Raw genomic sequence first — 17,780 nt, 5'->3', positions numbered from 1 at the left:
TATGCGAATGAAACTTGAGGCATTGGCCGCTTACCAGTAGTCTGTTCGCAATCGCCAACACCATAGCTTACTACAATGGCACAGGATTCAAAGCCAACGAAGCCAAAATGGGGGATGGGATCGTTTCTTCAGCAGGCAGTGGCGGGCGTGGAATCTCGGTTGGATCACATCTTGATGGACGAGGAGGGGAACCAGACCAGCTCGACTGGAAAGCCCACTGAGACCCAAAATGAGGAAGCACTTTCGGGGAAGGCCCCTGCTGCATGTACGAAATCTCTGGAACAATAGCGACTCGGACAAATCGGCTAACATACTCTAAGCTATTTCCCGCAGTTCATCGAGCGCAAAAAGAAACGACCGTCTCCAGGAACGTCTTGCCCGAGCCATGATAAAGCAAAATGCGTCGAATCTCTCTTCGCAGTCCCCACAAAGCCGAGTATCATCTCCGCCTGCTAGTCCGGTACCGAGTAATGGAGCTCGGTCCAGTATGGACATTGACTCGAGTGCTGCATCGGTTTCAAGTGTACCGGAAGGCCCAAAAAGCCCACCGCCAAACGGAGAGAGTGCTACGGCTGCATTGGCTTCCCCCAGAATCAGCTACGACTCTGGAGTATCATCACGTCTTTCCGCAGACATCAGCATCGCAGAGTCTGCTCCTAGGGCGTCTGTTGATGTAGTTCAAGCAAGTACCGATTCCGCAAGGGCTAGCCAAGAACTCCCGAGCTCGCAACGGACCGAGGCACCGAGTGCTCTTGCTTCAGGTGACAGTCCACGGGTTAGCGTTGATTTGCCAGAGGAGTCACCGGCGGAGGAGCAAAATCCAGATTTTGCCCGAATGCAAGCTGATAATAAAGCCACGGAGCCTCAATGGCAAGAAGAGGTGCATGGCTACATCGAACGTATCGACGCATTGCAGTCCAAGCTGAAATATCTCGCCAAGGATGCTGCAGAATCGGCTAGACATGCTGCAGCGAGCGCCACCCCGGGAAGTATGCAGAAGCAGCTTCTAGAGAAGGATGAGAAGATCGCTTTGCTCCTCGAAGAAGGCCAAAAGCTATCTAAATCAGAGATGGATCATCGGATTGTGATCAAGAAGTTGCGCCAGCAACTTACCGACAACACCAAATCGCTGGCTGAAATGAAAAAGAAGACAGAGAAACTTGAACGAGACCTGGTCAACTCCGAAGCAAGAGCCAAGAGGGCAGAGATTGCAGAGAAGAGAATAACAGATTCTTTATCGTCTCAAGCAAAATTGACTAAAGACATTGAGGCTGTCACGAATGAGCGGAATGCGCTCAGCCAAACCGTTCAAGAGATGAAGTCGCAATTGAGCCGTGCGGTCTCTCGCGCCGAGGCTGCTGAAACCAAGGCAAACTCTGATGCACTGAACCGAGAGAAGCAGCGGGCAGACCGACTAGAGGAAGAGCTTTCCAACTTGGAGATTGAGCATGAAATTAGCGAGGAAAAGGCAAAGAAAGAAATTGCCGAATTGCAGGAGAAGATGGAGAAGGAGAAAGAAAAGGCTAGACTGCTCGAAACTGAGTTGAAGGGAGAGCAGTCCGTCTTGGAAAGCAAGATGGAGAGTCTTCGATCTCGCGCCGAAGAAGCTTCATCGGGTGCGACAGGAGAAACTCAAGCCAAACTCCTGCGCCAGATTGAAACCCTCCAAACTCAATATGCCGCTGCTAGTGAAAACTGGCACACTCTTGAGGGTTCCCTGCTTTCACGGCTGGCCAGCGTGGAAAAGGAACGTGATGATACTGGTCGACGGGAGAGTGATCTGCGCAAGAAGATCCGGGAAATGGTAAGATCTTCATGACTTGAGTCTGCGCAACACAAGATTACTGACTTTGATAATATAGAATGTCAAATTGAAGAAGTTTGAAGAGGACCTAGATAACGCCAAAGAGACCGAGCATGAACTGAACAGCAACCTCGAGGAACGTGTGCAAGAACTAGAAAAGCTACAGCAAAAGCTCGTGAAAGCGTCAGAGGACCTCACTTCAACACAGAAAGATATGGCCGAGCAAAAGAAGACATGCGACAAAACGTGGGCCCAGAAGCTAGAAGACGAGCGAATCAAATGGAGAGACCAGATACAAGTGAACTCCCCATCGCAGACGCGCGGAGTTTCCCCCGTGGCATCTACCCGGCGGTCGAGCACCCTGGACGCCCTGACCCCAGCGCTGTCAGACTTCCGTCCTCCTAGCCGACGCTCATCTGGTATGCCATTTGCTTCACCCGAGATTGGCACGCCACCTCGGCAAAACTCATACCCTGCCTCGATCACCCAAGCAACGCTCTCTCCTCCGCACATTAACACCAACCCATCCATTATGGAGGCACCCTCCATCAGCTTTGAGCCGGACGAGTATTTCGGCGATTCGGGCACTCCTGCCACTCCTTCGGCTTATGGTGGTACTCAAGCACCACCACGCGGTATAAACGACATTATCTCTGAGTCCACTGTCGGGGCTGGCCCATCTGTTCAGTTAGTCGAGCGCATGAGTGCCACGGTCCGCCGCCTAGAGAGCGAACGTGCCGGCTCCAAGGATGAGCTGGCACGGGTGACAACCCAGCGTGACGAAGCCCGGCAACAAGTTGTAGACTTAATGCGCGAACTTGAGGCGAAGCAACTTTCTGCTTCTCGCGTGCAGGAACTCGAAGACGAACTGGAAGACCTTGACCAGCGGTATCAAACAACTCTTGAGATGCTGGGCGAGAAGAGCGAACAGGTCGACGAGCTGAATGCTGACATCGCGGATCTTAAGAAAATCTACCGTGAGCTTGTTGACAGCACCATGAAATGAGTGGGCACTGATAGTCTGGATACGACATTTGTCCAGTTACTGCACTGACATTTCGCTGTTATGATTATATGTAAATAAAGTATATTTTGCGCTGTACAAATCCACTTAGCGCTTTATCACATGTGTTCAATGATTGACATTGACGCAAACGATATGCAAGATATGCTAGATAAGACTCCTTTGACTCAATTCGTATTTGGTTCGTCGCTTCTGACTCATAGACATGGCTTATATCGGTATTTGTAACTATAAATGTATAAGTACCACATACAGTATAGGAGTTTAGACGGAAATATCTCAGGTCATCGGGGTTAAGCTAATGACCGGACTTGGCAATCGCGCAATCCATGGATCTGAGATTTGATCTCTAAGCAGGTCACTTGCACGGACACTCCAACCCTTGTCAGATCTCACTGATCCTTGTCTCCCTCGTGGAAATATGTGAGATCTCTGCCTATCGGCGCTAAGAGCTTGTCATCACGTTCGGCATTGGGTCACCTCAAATACGAACCCTGAGATGGCGTTTGTATCATGTCCCTTTCATTGGCTCAAATTGACCCACCCGCATCTTGATTCCTAATAATGATTTAAGATTATCTATCATTGGTGCTATTTTGCTTTGGAATCAAACATGATTGTTAAGGCTCGGATTCTCATCGAAACCAACACATGGATTTCACAATCAAAGGATCCTGTGGGGCGGTCATTTGAAGTATATAATATGTCAATTCTACCTCCTAATACCATGTATCAAATTCTCCAGTTATATCCACCTGTCCTACCCACAGGTAACCAACTATAGTATCTACACTATACAATGGAGGCTGCCATTCGAGATGCCCCCTTTGGGCAGCTTGTTCGCTTCTTGACAAAGAACAAATACTTCAAGTACCCAGAAGAAAAGCCCGACTTCCAGCTTCCCGATACATGGCTTCAATTACTGAACGACAACGGTGCAAATAACCTGGGAGACGAAAAGAACGTTAGTTCTGCAGACTCCAATCACAGTAGTGCACCTTTAAGTCGAGCCTCCACTCAAGCTTCCCTCCCGTTCACCGAAGCCCGCCTCGAGGCCGACGAACAACATGAAATCGAGAAAATCAAATCCATTCCAATTGCGCCCAAAAAGACAAAGGACGGTGCCATCCTCGTTGACTGGTACTATACCGACGATTCGGAGAACCCCCACAACTGGTCCAATCGCAAGCGTGCTCTCATCGCTACCCTCATTTGTCTATACACATTCGTCGTATATACTACTTCGGCCATCTACACATCCTCCACAGAAGGTATTATGAAAGAGTTTGGCGTAGACACCCTGCTCGCAACATTGGGTCTGTCACTATATGTTCTGGGATACGGCGTTGGGCCGTTGATTTTCTCTCCATTGAGTGAAATCCCAGTCATTGGCCGGAACCCAGTTTACATCGTCACGATGTTCCTCTTCGTGATTATCTCCATTCCAACGGCATTGGTGGACAACTTCGCCGGCCTGATGGTCCTCCGTTTCCTACAGGGCTTCTTCGGCTCCCCGTGTCTCGCATCGGGAGGAGCCTCCATCGGAGACATGTACAGCCTGATGGCTCTGCCATACGCCATGATGGCCTGGGTTTCAGCCGCATACTGTGGACGTAAGTGTTTCCAAATTCACGAAATATAACCTTGATACTAACTCGATTCACAGCCGCCCTCGGCCCCCTCCTCAGCGGCTTTGCCGTCCCCGTCAAAGGCTGGCGCTGGTCCCTCTTCGAATCAATCTGGGCTTCCGCTCCAGTCCTGATCCTGATGTTCATGTTCCTCCCAGAAACCAGCAGCGCAACGATCCTGCTCAGACGCGCAGACCGTCTCCGAAAAATCCACAATAACAGCCGCTTCATGTCGCAGTCTGAGATCGACCAACGTAACATGCATATCTCGGACGTGGCCATCGATGCCCTGATCAAGCCACTGGAAATCACAATCAAGGACCCCGCTGTCCTCTTCGTCCAGATCTACACAGCCATCATTTACGGCATCTACTACTCCTTCTTCGAGGTCTTCCCCCTTGTCTACCCAACCGACTACAATATGAACCTGGGCCAGATCGGTCTCGTCTTCCTGTGCATCATGGTATCATGTATTCTTGGAATCATCATCTATGTGTCGTACATCCACTTCTGGATGAATCCACGCATCCGGCGCTTCGGATTCCCAGCACAAGAATCGCGTCTTCTGCCTGCGCTGCCGGCTTCTTTTGGTCCGACTATTGGTCTCTTCCTCTTTGCTTGGACGGCGCGTGCGTCTATCCATTGGATTGTGCCCACGATTGGTATCACCATTTACGGCGCGACGGTGTTCATCGTCATGCAGTGTATCTTTGTCTACATCCCGCTCAGTTACCCGAAGTACGCGGCTAGTTTGTTCGCTGCGAATGATTTCTTCCGCAGTGCGCTTGCTTGTGGAAGTGTGCTGTTTGCTCATCCGCTGTTTGGGAACTTGGGTGTTGCCCGAGGTGTGAGTCTGCTTGGTGGATTGAGTGTTATTGGTATTGTTGGTATCTGGCTACTTTACTTCTATGGTAGCAGACTTCGTGCTCTGAGCAAGTTTGCTATCTCGGAAGAGGAGACAGAATGAACAGTTGTCGGGTGTCGGGTGCCTTCCACTTTGGGGATAGTCTCCATGCACGAGAGTAGATAGCAGATGGCTTTCTCCATCTCTCTCCTCTCTCCCCCTTCCCTCCTCCATCCGTCCGTAATTTCATATTCACCGTCCATATCTCATTGCCCATCGTACCTAGGCATGATCTCCACGAATAGTTGGACTGGGCAGCATTTGGATGGGCGATAACGATTTATAAATAACAGAATATACTAATTATTAATTGTTCGATCATCTAATTGATTCAAATGTTTTCATTCTCTAAACACGCTTAATGTCTTACTCCAAACCAAAAATAGGAAAGTCGAGAAAAGAGAGAGGGTATGCACTTGGCCGTACCTTCCAAAAGAATGCGTCATCATGTTTTGCCGTTTGGACTCGAGAGGCAGGATGGACCGAGAACTGAAATCCAAAGAGTGCCCTGTATATACAGAAGTCAATACTACAATTGATCAGATCAATTTTCATATACCGGTGAGTAGTCGTGGATTTCGAGCTGATGACAGCGTGCATTGCTACCTAGTTATATCGACAAAAAGTTATTCATCCACAGAGAGCAGTGATGTCGGTAGGGACATATGGACTCAGGTTATCGATGAGATCTGAGAGAGGAACCCAGTCAAGAACACCATGAATGCTTCGCACAGGATGGCCGCTGTACAGTACCCGAGCATAGAAAGATTTTTTATCATGACCATGAACTTCCCTAGAATTCAAGACCATATTAGAAGATGTCAAATCGAAGACCATCTATTGAGGGTAACTTACCAAACCTCGAAAGCAATGTTGGATGCCATAGCCGGCCAGCGAAGCGCTTCAATCCCCAAAGCACCCAATATAGGACCAATATCACCATCATGAACGAAAATATGGCTGTAATCAAGAGACGATGTACCGTCTTGGACAGCCTGTAGACGAGAAACAATCTCGCCAATAAACAGACCTTCAACGGCCTGGATATATTTGACCACATCCGGGTTTGTGCGCCAATAATAGTTCCACTCCCAGTCACCAGCACGGAAAACCTCCTGGGCCATCTCCATTGTGACGCACGCCGAAGAGTTCGACACACTGCAAGGTAGTTCATATCCATTACAGAGACGAGCCTGGAAGTTATCCGAGAAGTGGTCAAAGGTGCTCTGCCACGAACTATCCGTCGCGCCAAGCATCGAGCCCAGCTTCGAGCGCAGCTCCTCAGTGACAGCCAAATGTTCCTTCCACTGCGCAGTAGACTGCAAACTGGAAAGGGTTGAGCTGACAGCAGAACAAGAGTATCCCTCATTAACAGTATCAACTGATGAAACCATCTGATGCAACGGTAAAGCTCCCTGATAGTCAGGCCAGACGCCGCGCAGAACCGCGCCGGCAGAGGCCTGAGTGAGGGCAGACTCGCTGGAGCGGAACCAAACGCGATGGCTTGGCTTCTTAGGAATCAGGCCAAGCTTCTCGCCGTATACTGCCCAAATGTCTTTGCCATGCTGGAACCCGTCCTGGACTCCGCCGATGGTGATCTGCGGGTACTGGCATGTGCCGTTCACGCCGGAACTGAACGGGTTGGAGGGATCCTCGTACGTCTGCGCGTACATTGGCATGGGTTGAATGCCGCTTGCACTGTTGGGGCCTGCGTAAAGGTATGGACGAACATCGTCACAGTGATACGCTTGGTTCTGGTAACTGGTTAGTGTGGGAGCAGGGTCTCATCCAGGGTGCGAGTCGTTACCTCTCCGCCGGGAAGGATATTGTACGGCGAACGTCTTTGATGACGCTGCAGATATTCTAGGTACACAAGCTTTCCCTTGGCTGATCCGTTGGCGAGAGCTTCAGGTAGTTCGTATTCCTCTGAACGAGGATGCGGCATGGAACAGTAATCATAGGTCCCGTAGGGAGTTCCACCGGTCGGACCATTGGTGGGAGCCTTGTAAATGCCACCATATGTTCCAATGGAGCTATTACTGATATAGCTCGTGTTATTCAGCGTTGGGGGATAGAAGGTTTCCTCTGGGCTGAGACCCAGCACGGACCCGGTCAGGGAAAGAAGAGCGAGGTTGCGCATGTTGGAGAATGGTTGAGGCGATGAGAACCAAACCTGTCGGAGGTCTTCGAATATAAAGACCTCAAATCCAAGGGCAGCTAATCCCAAAACGAGAAGACAAATGCTCCACTGTCGTTGCGCCAGTCGCGACCTGACGACGGGCGCACGTGGCATGTCGACGCGAGGAGTGACAGCCATGTGGCTTTAACTATTAGCTGTCGGCAAACATTGGATGTTTCAATACTGTCAATATTGCTAATATGATCAAATGTGGTAAGCTTGACGAAGCTAACGCCAAGCGACGCAAGTGATCGGCAACGACCCCTGAGATCTTGAACTTAAATGCCATTCCCAACCGCCTTTTGAACTCGATAACATTCAACTCAACATTCCGTTCATGAGTTCAATTGGTTTTTTTGTATTTCAGACATGTGGATATTTTCAATGTCGACGGCCGTGGCAATATGCTCACTTGCGCCCCTTGTATCTTCATCCCTAGCGGATTTCGCTCTTCAAAAGGTCCTTGAAGATGCCACTCCAATATTTGGATCCTATACTCGGGATACAGCAGAAAAAGCGGAGTGGATGAAGAGTTATTCCGATGACACTTTGCTCGTTCACATGAATATCCCTGGTACCCATGATAGCGCCACATGGAATTACACCCAGGCGACCCAAGATGCAATGCGAGGCATCACCGATCTCAATCAGGTCACTGTCCCGGTCCCCGAGACATACCGTTGCCAGGAATTACCTTTGATCGATATGCTCAATATGGGAATACGCGCATTTGACTTGCGGTATGCCATCGACCCAACAAACACCACCCTGATTTTCTACCATTCCTATGCCTTGCTATCTGAATTAGCCACCGTCGACGATGTGTTGTTTGGGTTTTATCAGTGGCTGGATGATCATCCATCGGAGACAATCTTCCTCTCATTCCAGCATGAGAGCTCAACGGCTCGTTATACCGCCAACGACGCGACCCAGCAACTGCAGCTCTACAATATTCTCACGTCGCCGGCTGCCCGCCACTATTTTGTTCAAACCAAAAACGAATTAGGGAAATTGGGAGATGCCCGTGGCAAGATTAATCTCATGCGTCGTTTTGATCTGGACAAGCTGCCGGATTCTTACACAGCCGCGCTTCCTGGCTTGCATTTCTCGCCTAGTCTTTGGACTGACAATGGACCGGATATCACCCTGGTATACAACACCTCCAAGAACCTTACAGCTTATATCGAAGACTACTACCAGCCTCTCACTCCGATGAGATCTGACGCAATTGAGAACATCCAGTGGAAATACAATGCGACTGTGAAAAACATTGAAAAAGCCACCACCGAGCAGCTGGACAGTTTGTTCTGGACCTGGGCGTCTGGTACAAATACCGCAAATAACCCTCCTGATTGGCCTCGCATAATTGCTTTAGGAAACGGCACAAAATATACACCAGATGGCGGAGTCAACCAGCAGCTGGTTCCCTTCCTGAGAGGGCAAAAGGGCAAGCGGGTGGGGATTGTGATGTTTGATTTCTTTGATCAACCTACCGAGCTGATTGACATATTTTTGAGTCTGTAGCCAGGGAATATGGGAAGAAAGTCAAGAGAACAGGCGGGTATGACCCATTTGCTCAACCAACAGAAAGAAAAGATATACATCTACCTGTTCTATGTATACTATACTTTGTAAACAAATACGAATACTCCCAATTACTCCAAACCCGCATCAGCCGCAGTCTCCGATGTGGAGAGACATTTACAAGATTTCCCGCGATTGGCATTACATTACTCCATACAGCTAGTGGAGTAGCGACCAAAGTCCGGTCACCCGCTGCTAGTCGCTTCTTGATGTTTTTCCCGCACTCGATCATAAAGTGAAAAGATCGACATAGATCCACTCCACTGATACATGTCATAGTATCGCTGTTTGATACCTAGGTAGTTATGTGGATTTAGCATCTATTCGCTCTCGCAGACTGCGCACTCCGCGCCTGTCTCCGCGGAGCGAGATCGGAGAGCGGTACGGATGTCTCTGTGTCAGCTTTGCCATTACACTTAGATCCACACTAGGTGTGACCATGTCCAAATCGAGGTAGTATTGTCCTTGCCAGTCGATCGGCTGAATGGGTATAAGTCGATGCTAATATCCCAGTTCAATTGAATATCCTCATTGGTTAACATCAACTTATAAAATTCAACATGTCAGCTACTACTATCCTTTCATTGACTGAGCAGATCAGACGAGAAGTCTCGCTAGACCCTTCTCAATCTGGTCATGGGCATGCCCGTCTTCTTCGACTCGCTGACGAGTTAAAGCTGGCTGTTGAGACCCCTACTGAGACTGTTCTCCGCTTGATCTACCAGGTTCGTTGATTTGCCTTCTATGATCGTTATTCTCCGGAAGTCCCCGGATTGACCTGGCATTTATCAAGCCTCCTGAGAATGCCGCTCTGCGCACAGCTGTAGATCTAGGCATTTTCCCGCTTCTCACAAGAAACAGTCAAAAGGATGGCCTCACTGCCACAGACATAGCCATTTGCACCGGGGCAGACAGAGCATTAATTGTTAAGTCGGTTTCAACTTGCGTTAAACAAATTCCTTACAATTATATTTAAAGTGCGCCTCATGCGAGTCATGAATGCCCTTGGCCCATGTGCAAGTATCGAGCCAGAGGTTTACCGGCCGAATGACAAGACTATCACAATGACCCGGCCGATAGGCCAAGATGGAGTTCCTTGCACGTAAGTCCCAAGTTAGACCGCGGTACATCCCGAAACCAAGATTGATGGCCCCAGTTACGATCTCACCGTCCCCACTCTCAGCAAGCTCCTGGAGTATCTCCGTGAGCACAACTACATCAACCCAGAAGACTATGCATCATCTGCAATGTAATGGGCAGTGGATCAGAGTCAATTTGAATGGCTTGCTAAAAACAAGTGCCACCAAGCTTTGTTCAACTCATACATGTCGAGTCGACGAGAAGGAAAGCCCAACTGGTTTGACGTCTATCCCTTGGAGAGACTAGTTTACGGGGCAATTCCCCATACGGGGGCCATTTTCCTTGTAGATATCGGGGGCAACCAAGGTCATGATCTCGGAAAATTTGTCTCCAAATACGGACTTAGACCAGGACGGCTCATCCTGCAGGATCTGCCTAAGATTGTCTCGACCATTGACCGGGCCGGCATTGAGACAATAGGTTACAGCTTTATGGATCCCCAACCTGTCAAGAGTGAGTCGACTTGAAACCCCTCCGATGTCACCAAGGGAGAAAAAGGACGGCGAGATTCTAACAGCGTCGCAATAGATGCACGTGCATATTACTTCCGCGCAATCTTCCACGACTAGCCAGACCATATCTGCCGAAAGATCCTTCTCAACACGATTGCAGCTATGGACTCTACGTATTCCTGCATTACTATCGTGGACTTCGTCCTTCCTGATATCAATGCGGGGCGCATGCAGTCTGCAATGGATATTCAAATGATGAGCATTAGTGCCGGAGTGGAGAGATCGAAGCGCCAGTGGACCGAACTTTTGTTCAGTGTTGGGTTGAGAATCAATGGAATTTGGAACTCAAGCCCAGGGATAGAGTCGATTATTGAGGCTGTTCCTGCTCTTGGTGTGCCCGTGAATGAGCTAGACCAAGGGAAATAAGGATATTATCACGGCATTTCGGAGTGTTTTCGTTGGTATTTGACACTTTTTTAGATGGCTATACAAATTATTTAATTTGTATTTCCTAAATCGCTATTTTCCGAGAAATTTGAAAAATCTAGGCATCAAATGAAGTGAGGAATAGACAGCATGCGAGCGACCGACCTGACTACAGTGGGGCTGCCAGTATATCACTGTGGATAATCGAACTTCCATTCCAGTGCCGAGTTGACAACTTTATCCCCTTTTAGATCACAGCTTCAATTCTGACAGGCTGGAACGTAATAAACTTGCCAAATGACGCCTATCTTGGACTTACATATAGCTATACTACATTCATCCACCGGTTGATCTCACCTACATGGCATCGCTGCATTGATAAACGCTGTCCTAATGTGGGCCTGGGGGCTATCTAGTACCAATGCCAGCCTTGAAACCATACAACGGCCATGTCATCAATGAATTATCACTTTGGAAGATCGGCCAAAGAAGCAAATTTTCACTAGCAAAATGATTTGGTATAATGAGGATCATCGCCCTGACTTCTTGAACAGGCGCCAGCGTCACTTTTGGCGATCGTCTCGGCAGTTACAAGAAGAACACCTACTTCTGAGGTTACACGCCGCTCCATGAATATATAAATGAAACTCGCGCAGACAACAGGATTCTCTGTGACACGGGGCTAAACGTAATGTGGAGCCAAATGGTACCTAGGTAGGGCGACTTCAGGAAGTGATCTTATCTGATTGTTGATCAGTGTAAGACAAGCTTTGCGGTGGGCCGGCCACACCGAATCGGCGTCTGGCGGCGATCACTTTGCACGGCTCGGGCATTTGGTTTGCGTATGGCATGATCTATGGATCTTTGACTTTAGCTAAGTAATTATATTGTATTTTAACCCTCCAGCGATTCCTGTTTATTTTGGTATGACGAGTGCCATGACCTGTTTTTGATGCGAATATATGTTATTGGTCATTCATTTTATTGTACCCTTCGGTTGTTTGAACTTGCTTATAGTCACTACGCAGACATCCAGGATGCACTAAGGAAGACAGCGCGATTTAGATGGTTTATTGGCATAGTTGTGTGTGTGTTGAGCGAAGATGAGCAAAACCTTTCACTTTGCAAAAATACACGTAGCTCACTAACTAAACTTGTAGTCTTGTTTCATATCCCTGAAAATCCCTCGACTTGACACACTTCATCATTCGAGCCAACAAATCATTGCAAGAAACCACGCTGCCAATAGATGAACCAGATCGCAATCCCGAAAATAAAAACAGAAATTATAAAGACACTTGCTTGGCATCATCACTCCGCTGCCAATAGTCTATCCACCAGACTTGCCCAACTCGGAATGTTGGTTTTGCGGCCAGAAAGTACCCCCATCTTCCAACTTTCCCATCTGGGTGTATCCAAAGAAAACACAAGACTAGCGCAACGTGCTAACTCATGCTTCTCCAGAGCGTCATCTTTGTCAAGACAGATGCACCTCCACGCATCATCTATCCGGTCCACATATTCCCTCACATTAGAGCATCGGCTATATTTTATTCTCTGCAAATCAAACCAGCCTGTTTGCGCCAAGGTCCAATCTGAAGGTTTGCAGTGTCTCTCAAGCTTCTCCCACATCTCTCGGGGGTTGGTAATAGTGCGGACAATCGGTTTTGTGAGTGCAGACAGGTTTTTATTGATGATCATAGCCGCTGTGACATTCAGCTTTGCTAGATCGCTATCCAAAGGATGCGACTGAGGTAGCTGGCCAATGTTGCCCTCGACAAGGTCCAGAACAAAGTTCCGTTTGAGAACAATCTTGACCTTGCGGCTCCAGATACGGTAGTCGGATCGGCCACGCAAGGGTGCACAATCGCATTCTAATGACGAGTTTTCGTCCGCGAATGCTTTCCACAAGCCAAATGCCCGTTCGACGAAAGCCACGGTTTCGGCTAGTTTCTGAGCATTGGGTTCTGCGATGACTGCGGATGAATCAGGGTTCTCAGTTGCTTCAGCAGAGTGCTTATCAGCGGTAATTACCCGGCGCCTTTTGGCAGGAGAGCTTGCTGGATCATCTCCCACAGGTGTCCTGGGTTGAGGGGAGAGAGGACGCTTCTCCAATATCGTTGGCGCGCCCATGGTTTTGACCCTTAGTGGGGCGCGATACGGCATAACAGCGACTCAAGGGCAGTAGAAGAGTCTGAGGGTAGATTGGTGTACAGTTGGAAGACTAAAATTTGATATTGATGGATTTTGCTGCTTAGATGACCCAATTTCCGAACACCACGGGCAGCATCGGTCCAAAGGGGTTCCATTTTTCACAAGGGAACATTTCACCTTTAATATAAACTGAGTTGAATTGCAAATGAAGGCTGGGGAAGTCAAGCATGCTACATTCCTCACGGTTCCTGTTGTGACATGCCGATCATTTTGACCGCCTTCTTTCTATATTCTGCCCCGCTTTCTCCGCGTGTTTACAGCTAAAAAATGAGGACCTGTGGGATTGATGCCGAAAATGACCGCTTGCGTGGCCAGAAACGGCTGCCTTTGGATCCTGAATTCGGGAGCCAACATGAATGTCTGTAATGAAGAGACTAGACTCATCAATTTCACCCCAGACGAAACCTTATTGACAACCTGAGATACTCTACATCATAGAGTGTGAAGCAGATTCCAAGAGATGAATGTTCCAGAGCCGTGGTCATGGCCAATGACACATCGCTATTGTCCAATTGAGCAGTCAGCCTACCACCCCGCAAAGATCATCGCCTGCTTCACCCCCCTGCACACCCTCCTGCTCACCTGGGCGACACCCACCGAGCTATTGATCGAGCATAAGCCACAAGCCGAATGGCCATGCTTACTGAGTACAAACTCCGGGAGCATGAGAGTTCCCTGAAACTAGAAAATGATTACCAGGAATGGCAGTCGAGATCCTAGGAGCATCTGGGGCCAGGAATAGTCTAAGTGGTTTGAGGAACTTTCAAAAAGATCTGTGGTATCACTTTGGAGAAGATAACGCTTGTCTTTGGGAGTCGGGCCTCATAGATACAGAGGAGGTGTGATGCACACTCATTCAGCAGCATCCTATTTGAGATTATTGCCTGAACTAGTCATTGTATCTTTTTTCAGATAGCTCCCACTTCATGGTCAATAGCATGTATGGACATGAGAGGCTTTAGATAGACGACTATCTCTATCCATTTCTTCATATCACTGATCCACTAACCACATGCGTAGCCGTTCATCAAAATTACGCCAATTAGGTCCATGGTCAACAGTTGGCGCCAGAAGGGCAGCAAGAGCTTCCACTACGAGAACACCCATTGCAACAGACAGTACAATCGATGCTGGGAAGTGACGGAGTACCCAGGTCGTATAGGCAGTTGGGCCCAGGGATTTGCTTTACTTTAAAGCTGCCGATGCGGTCGTTCCATCCCGCAGCCCTCAGATCCGACTAAGTAGCATTAGCTTTTGTAGAAGTAGGGAGAGAAAAAGAGCATGACATACATAGCCCGGGTTCCAGATAGTCAGGGTGTTAGAAGATCCACAGTTATAGTCCCTGCATCATATATCAGCTACGAAGGATATAGAATTGAGAGATTGTCAATGGGTGGACATACTCGTAAGCCACGATTGCATTATATTCATCAGGGCCGATTGAAGAGATGGAATGCCACCTGAAGCGATGATCGTGTCAATAAAATCCACCGTTCATCTGATTCGCTCAAAGACGTCACTTACCAGGGAGAATCCAGCCGAATACACAGATCCCATGGCTGTTTGGCAAAACCGCAGTTTCCACCCCAGTTGATATCGGTGCAAATTTCCACCTAACAAGCCTCAGTCATTGAACATATGCTCATCGAGTATAAACGGAAAGATTGTAAAATACTTACACCACCTTCCACACGCTTGTGAAGGCCTGTAGATTCAATGAAAGACACGGGCATGCTATCGGGTTCTCTTCTAGTGAGGTCCTCGGCAGATGGTGCCGCAGCAACTATCGAGAGCAGTGCAGCGATGGCTACTGTTGCACGCATGATGGAGATTCAAGGATTTCGATTAGTGTTGGTTCCTATTGATGGCGGTTGTATAGAACTAAAAGCGTGGGAAAGGCTTAGAAGAGAGAGAGTTTATACTCTCGCATTTTGAAAGACGATAGAGATGCTAAGGCTGCCGGGGGACAGCTGGATGGAGTAAAGGTGGAGAGCAACAAGTGTAATTCCGCAATGGCCCATTCTGCAGTAAGAACTAAGCTCTGCCGTCCTAAGCTCGCTTGGAGTTCTATTGATGTTTGATTGAGTTACACTCAACATGACAATTGGTGGTTGTATCTCGGAGCAAGTCCGAAGAGGCATCTTTCGTCTTGGCTCATTTCGTGGCTAGGACATATTAGGGTCCTCGGGTACGTTTTGGGCACGGCCCGGCGGCAGACCCTGATCATGGCCCTGATCACCAAGTGTGAATGTCTCAGATTAATTTTATTGCTTGAAACTGGGTGTTGATAGCCGACAAGGGAGAGCCAACGGTAACCGCTTGATTGTCGTGATGCGGCGAAGTTTTCGATGCTCCACTGCGGGATGCTCCACCACGAGCAGATGTAACCCTAGCCAGCCTCGTGGGACTACATGTCTGCGGTTGAGATCAATATACGAACTAGAGTTGTGATATTATCGGCTATCTTTGGGCTCTCTAGCTTGAGCGCCAAATGATCATCAATACCTGACTTAACTCGCATTGTGTATTCAGGGGCTATGAAACCATCAAATCCATTTTCATATCTGTAAATGCCTTTGTATTAATTCTAAACTGGAACAAAACTTCCATCAAAATGGTACGCGCTGTTTGCGTTCTGGCATTGATATTCCTCGCCCTCGCTCCAGCCGAGTCTGCTCGAACGCTACAGCATGCAGGCCAGCAAGCTCCGCTAATTCAGGGTAAAGCCCTTGGAAGCGGTTTTCAGGGTCGATTTTCAACGGGAGTAGGTGGTCTAATTATGCGCATTGAGGAAGGTACTAAAGTTAGGTAGGGTCCGCATTCACAACATGGTCGTCAGGCTCCAGTGTCAACTCCCCCCAAAGTCAGTAACAAAGCGCATCTGGTCAGAGTTGGGAAGAAGGAGGAGTTGACAGTCGCACTTGAGCGGGTTAGTTTGTCTGTCATGGCTTTTTGAATACAATTCTAACATAAATTAGCCATACGAAGCCTTGTTCGGCCAAGTAGGCGTCAACAAGCACAACTATCGCAATGGTGTATATACGAGCCTGAAGGAATTTCATTCGACTGTATCACAGGACTAGATACAAGGGTGTAAATAGATCTATGGATGTGAAATTTTGCTACACAATGAAACATGTGATTCTGGGATACTCCAGTGTAGGTAATTGTTAGATTTGTGACACTGATAGCTCTGGTCAGAAGTTGATAACTGTAACGTCAACCATCAACTCCCGAGGGTACCTCTTAATGCGCGCAAGAATTTCACCTCCTCTGGAAGTTCCAAATTCTGGACGGAGATGATACTCCAAGCTATGCTGAAACTCTAGATAATGCAGTCGAAGGCCATAGATCATGTCTAGGACACTGATTCCTTGGCATTCCCGACCTTCATTATGGGGAAAGTCCTCTATGCATAAGACAAAGGGTGGAGTTTCGCTTTCAGAGTCGGAGTCCTCACCCTCTTCCTCCTCATACCCGGGAGGTTGGTGGCCACTCCGGCGAGACATCACCACTAGGTCCGCTAGACTAGGCTCCTCCTGGGAAATTGTCCCGTGGGCAATCGACAATTTGGACACAGGGGGCCAAGTCAGATATTGGTCTCTCCATGAAGCATGTTCATAAGCCATCGCCTGCAGGATCGGGTCCAATTCAACAGAATGGAACTGGGTGGTATTGACCAGGTTCGTTTCCAAGCTAGGACACCAACGCAGTCGGCTGATAACAAATGTATTCAGCTGCGGAATCTTCGTCAGAGTATGTTGGAAGGGCCGTTGACCGGTGAAGGTGGTCGCACATAGATTAGGTGCATGCTTGATAAGCGAGCGCCACGACTGACACACACGCTGCAGTTGGAGTAATTCACCCTGTGATAAATTGCCTAGGATCAAAGACAGTATTTCCGGGGTGCCCAGAACACGGGCGAGAGCGTCGGGATGATCCATCACTCCATGTATCGGATAGTAAATGATTGCACGACGTTGTGTTTAGTGAGGTTAGACGATGTCAGGGGGTGAAAGAAAGCAAAGAACAATTGGTCGCCAAGAAGTTGTTTGAATTCAGCGGTTTGACCATTAGATAGCTCCTCCACTAGCGGGCCCTAGTGGGCCCTAGCGGGAAGAGCTGGAGATTGGGCGGCTTACTCTCCGGGTCTTTTGGCGCTTTCACCCTGTCCACTCTTCGGCACTAATTTAGGCCCTGCAGCATGCTAGTTCATTTATCCACCTGTCCTGGGACAAGATGGCAATAATACCCGAATATCAGTCAGTCGAGTGTCGAATTGCCATATGTTATTTATTGAGTTGACCTTAGTGTAGAGCCCTGTCCAGCATGTCCGCCATGCTACAGTGCTACCCCAAATCACACCCGGACTATTACCTAGCCCATCACACAGAGAAAGCCATCAATCTTAGCTCGAGGTATCTA

General features: G+C 48.5%; 9 protein-coding genes across 9 annotated transcripts; 5 read left to right on the top strand and 4 right to left on the bottom strand.

Moving 5' to 3' along the window:
• Positions 1–75: 75 nt before the first annotated feature.
• N7529_007667 (M protein repeat protein) lies at positions 76–2,810 on the top strand (the record flags this gene model as incomplete). The annotated part of the gene is made up of 3 exons (XM_057243194.1): positions 76–265; positions 321–1,804; positions 1,863–2,810. 3 exons carry the CDS (start codon positions 76–78, stop codon positions 2,808–2,810), a joined length of 2,622 nt encoding a protein of 873 aa, XP_057094732.1.
• An 817-nt stretch (positions 2,811–3,627) lies between these two features.
• Positions 3,628–5,423, top strand: N7529_007666 (MFS transporter; the record flags this gene model as incomplete). The annotated part of the gene is made up of 2 exons (XM_057243193.1): positions 3,628–4,441; positions 4,495–5,423. The coding sequence occupies 2 exons, from the start codon at positions 3,628–3,630 to the stop codon at positions 5,421–5,423; spliced, it is 1,743 nt and encodes a 580-aa protein (XP_057094731.1).
• Positions 5,424–5,990: 567 nt separating this feature from the next.
• N7529_007665 (histidine phosphatase family protein) lies at positions 5,991–7,677 on the bottom strand (the record flags this gene model as incomplete). The annotated part of the gene is made up of 3 exons (XM_057243192.1): positions 5,991–6,153; positions 6,216–7,114; positions 7,168–7,677. The coding sequence occupies 3 exons, from the start codon at positions 7,675–7,677 to the stop codon at positions 5,991–5,993; spliced, it is 1,572 nt and encodes a 523-aa protein (XP_057094730.1).
• Positions 7,678–7,923: 246 nt separating this feature from the next.
• N7529_007664 (phosphatidylinositol-specific phospholipase C) lies at positions 7,924–9,063 on the top strand (the record flags this gene model as incomplete). The annotated part of the gene is made up of 1 exon (XM_057243191.1): positions 7,924–9,063. One exon carries the CDS (start codon positions 7,924–7,926, stop codon positions 9,061–9,063), a length of 1,140 nt encoding a protein of 379 aa, XP_057094729.1.
• A 620-nt stretch (positions 9,064–9,683) lies between these two features.
• N7529_007663 (uncharacterized protein) lies at positions 9,684–11,141 on the top strand (the record flags this gene model as incomplete). The annotated part of the gene is made up of 4 exons (XM_057243190.1): positions 9,684–9,848; positions 10,242–10,326; positions 10,384–10,716; positions 10,837–11,141. The coding sequence occupies 4 exons, from the start codon at positions 9,684–9,686 to the stop codon at positions 11,139–11,141; spliced, it is 888 nt and encodes a 295-aa protein (XP_057094728.1).
• A 1,311-nt stretch (positions 11,142–12,452) lies between these two features.
• N7529_007662 (uncharacterized protein) lies at positions 12,453–13,274 on the bottom strand (the record flags this gene model as incomplete). Its single annotated transcript, XM_057243189.1, has 1 exon — positions 12,453–13,274. The coding sequence occupies one exon, from the start codon at positions 13,272–13,274 to the stop codon at positions 12,453–12,455; it is 822 nt and encodes a 273-aa protein (XP_057094727.1).
• Positions 13,275–14,409: 1,135 nt separating this feature from the next.
• Positions 14,410–15,178, bottom strand: N7529_007661 (uncharacterized protein; the record flags this gene model as incomplete). The annotated part of the gene is made up of 5 exons (XM_057243188.1): positions 14,410–14,592; positions 14,646–14,697; positions 14,759–14,815; positions 14,880–14,968; positions 15,035–15,178. The coding sequence occupies 5 exons, from the start codon at positions 15,176–15,178 to the stop codon at positions 14,410–14,412; spliced, it is 525 nt and encodes a 174-aa protein (XP_057094726.1).
• Positions 15,179–15,969: 791 nt separating this feature from the next.
• N7529_007660 (uncharacterized protein) lies at positions 15,970–16,438 on the top strand (the record flags this gene model as incomplete). Its single annotated transcript, XM_057243187.1, has 3 exons — positions 15,970–16,119; positions 16,168–16,284; positions 16,334–16,438. 3 exons carry the CDS (start codon positions 15,970–15,972, stop codon positions 16,436–16,438), a joined length of 372 nt encoding a protein of 123 aa, XP_057094725.1.
• A 114-nt stretch (positions 16,439–16,552) lies between these two features.
• Positions 16,553–17,299, bottom strand: N7529_007659 (F-box protein; the record flags this gene model as incomplete). Its single annotated transcript, XM_057243186.1, has 1 exon — positions 16,553–17,299. The coding sequence occupies one exon, from the start codon at positions 17,297–17,299 to the stop codon at positions 16,553–16,555; it is 747 nt and encodes a 248-aa protein (XP_057094724.1).
• Between the last annotated feature and the right edge of the window lie 481 nt (positions 17,300–17,780).

This window comes from Penicillium soppii, assembly GCF_028829465.1.
Source record: "Penicillium soppii strain IBT 18220 chromosome Unknown utg000006l, whole genome shotgun sequence".
NCBI lineage: Eukaryota > Fungi > Ascomycota > Eurotiomycetes > Eurotiales > Aspergillaceae > Penicillium > Penicillium soppii.
Note: the sequence above shows the minus strand (reverse complement) of the source record. Positions and strands in the feature narration are given on the sequence as shown.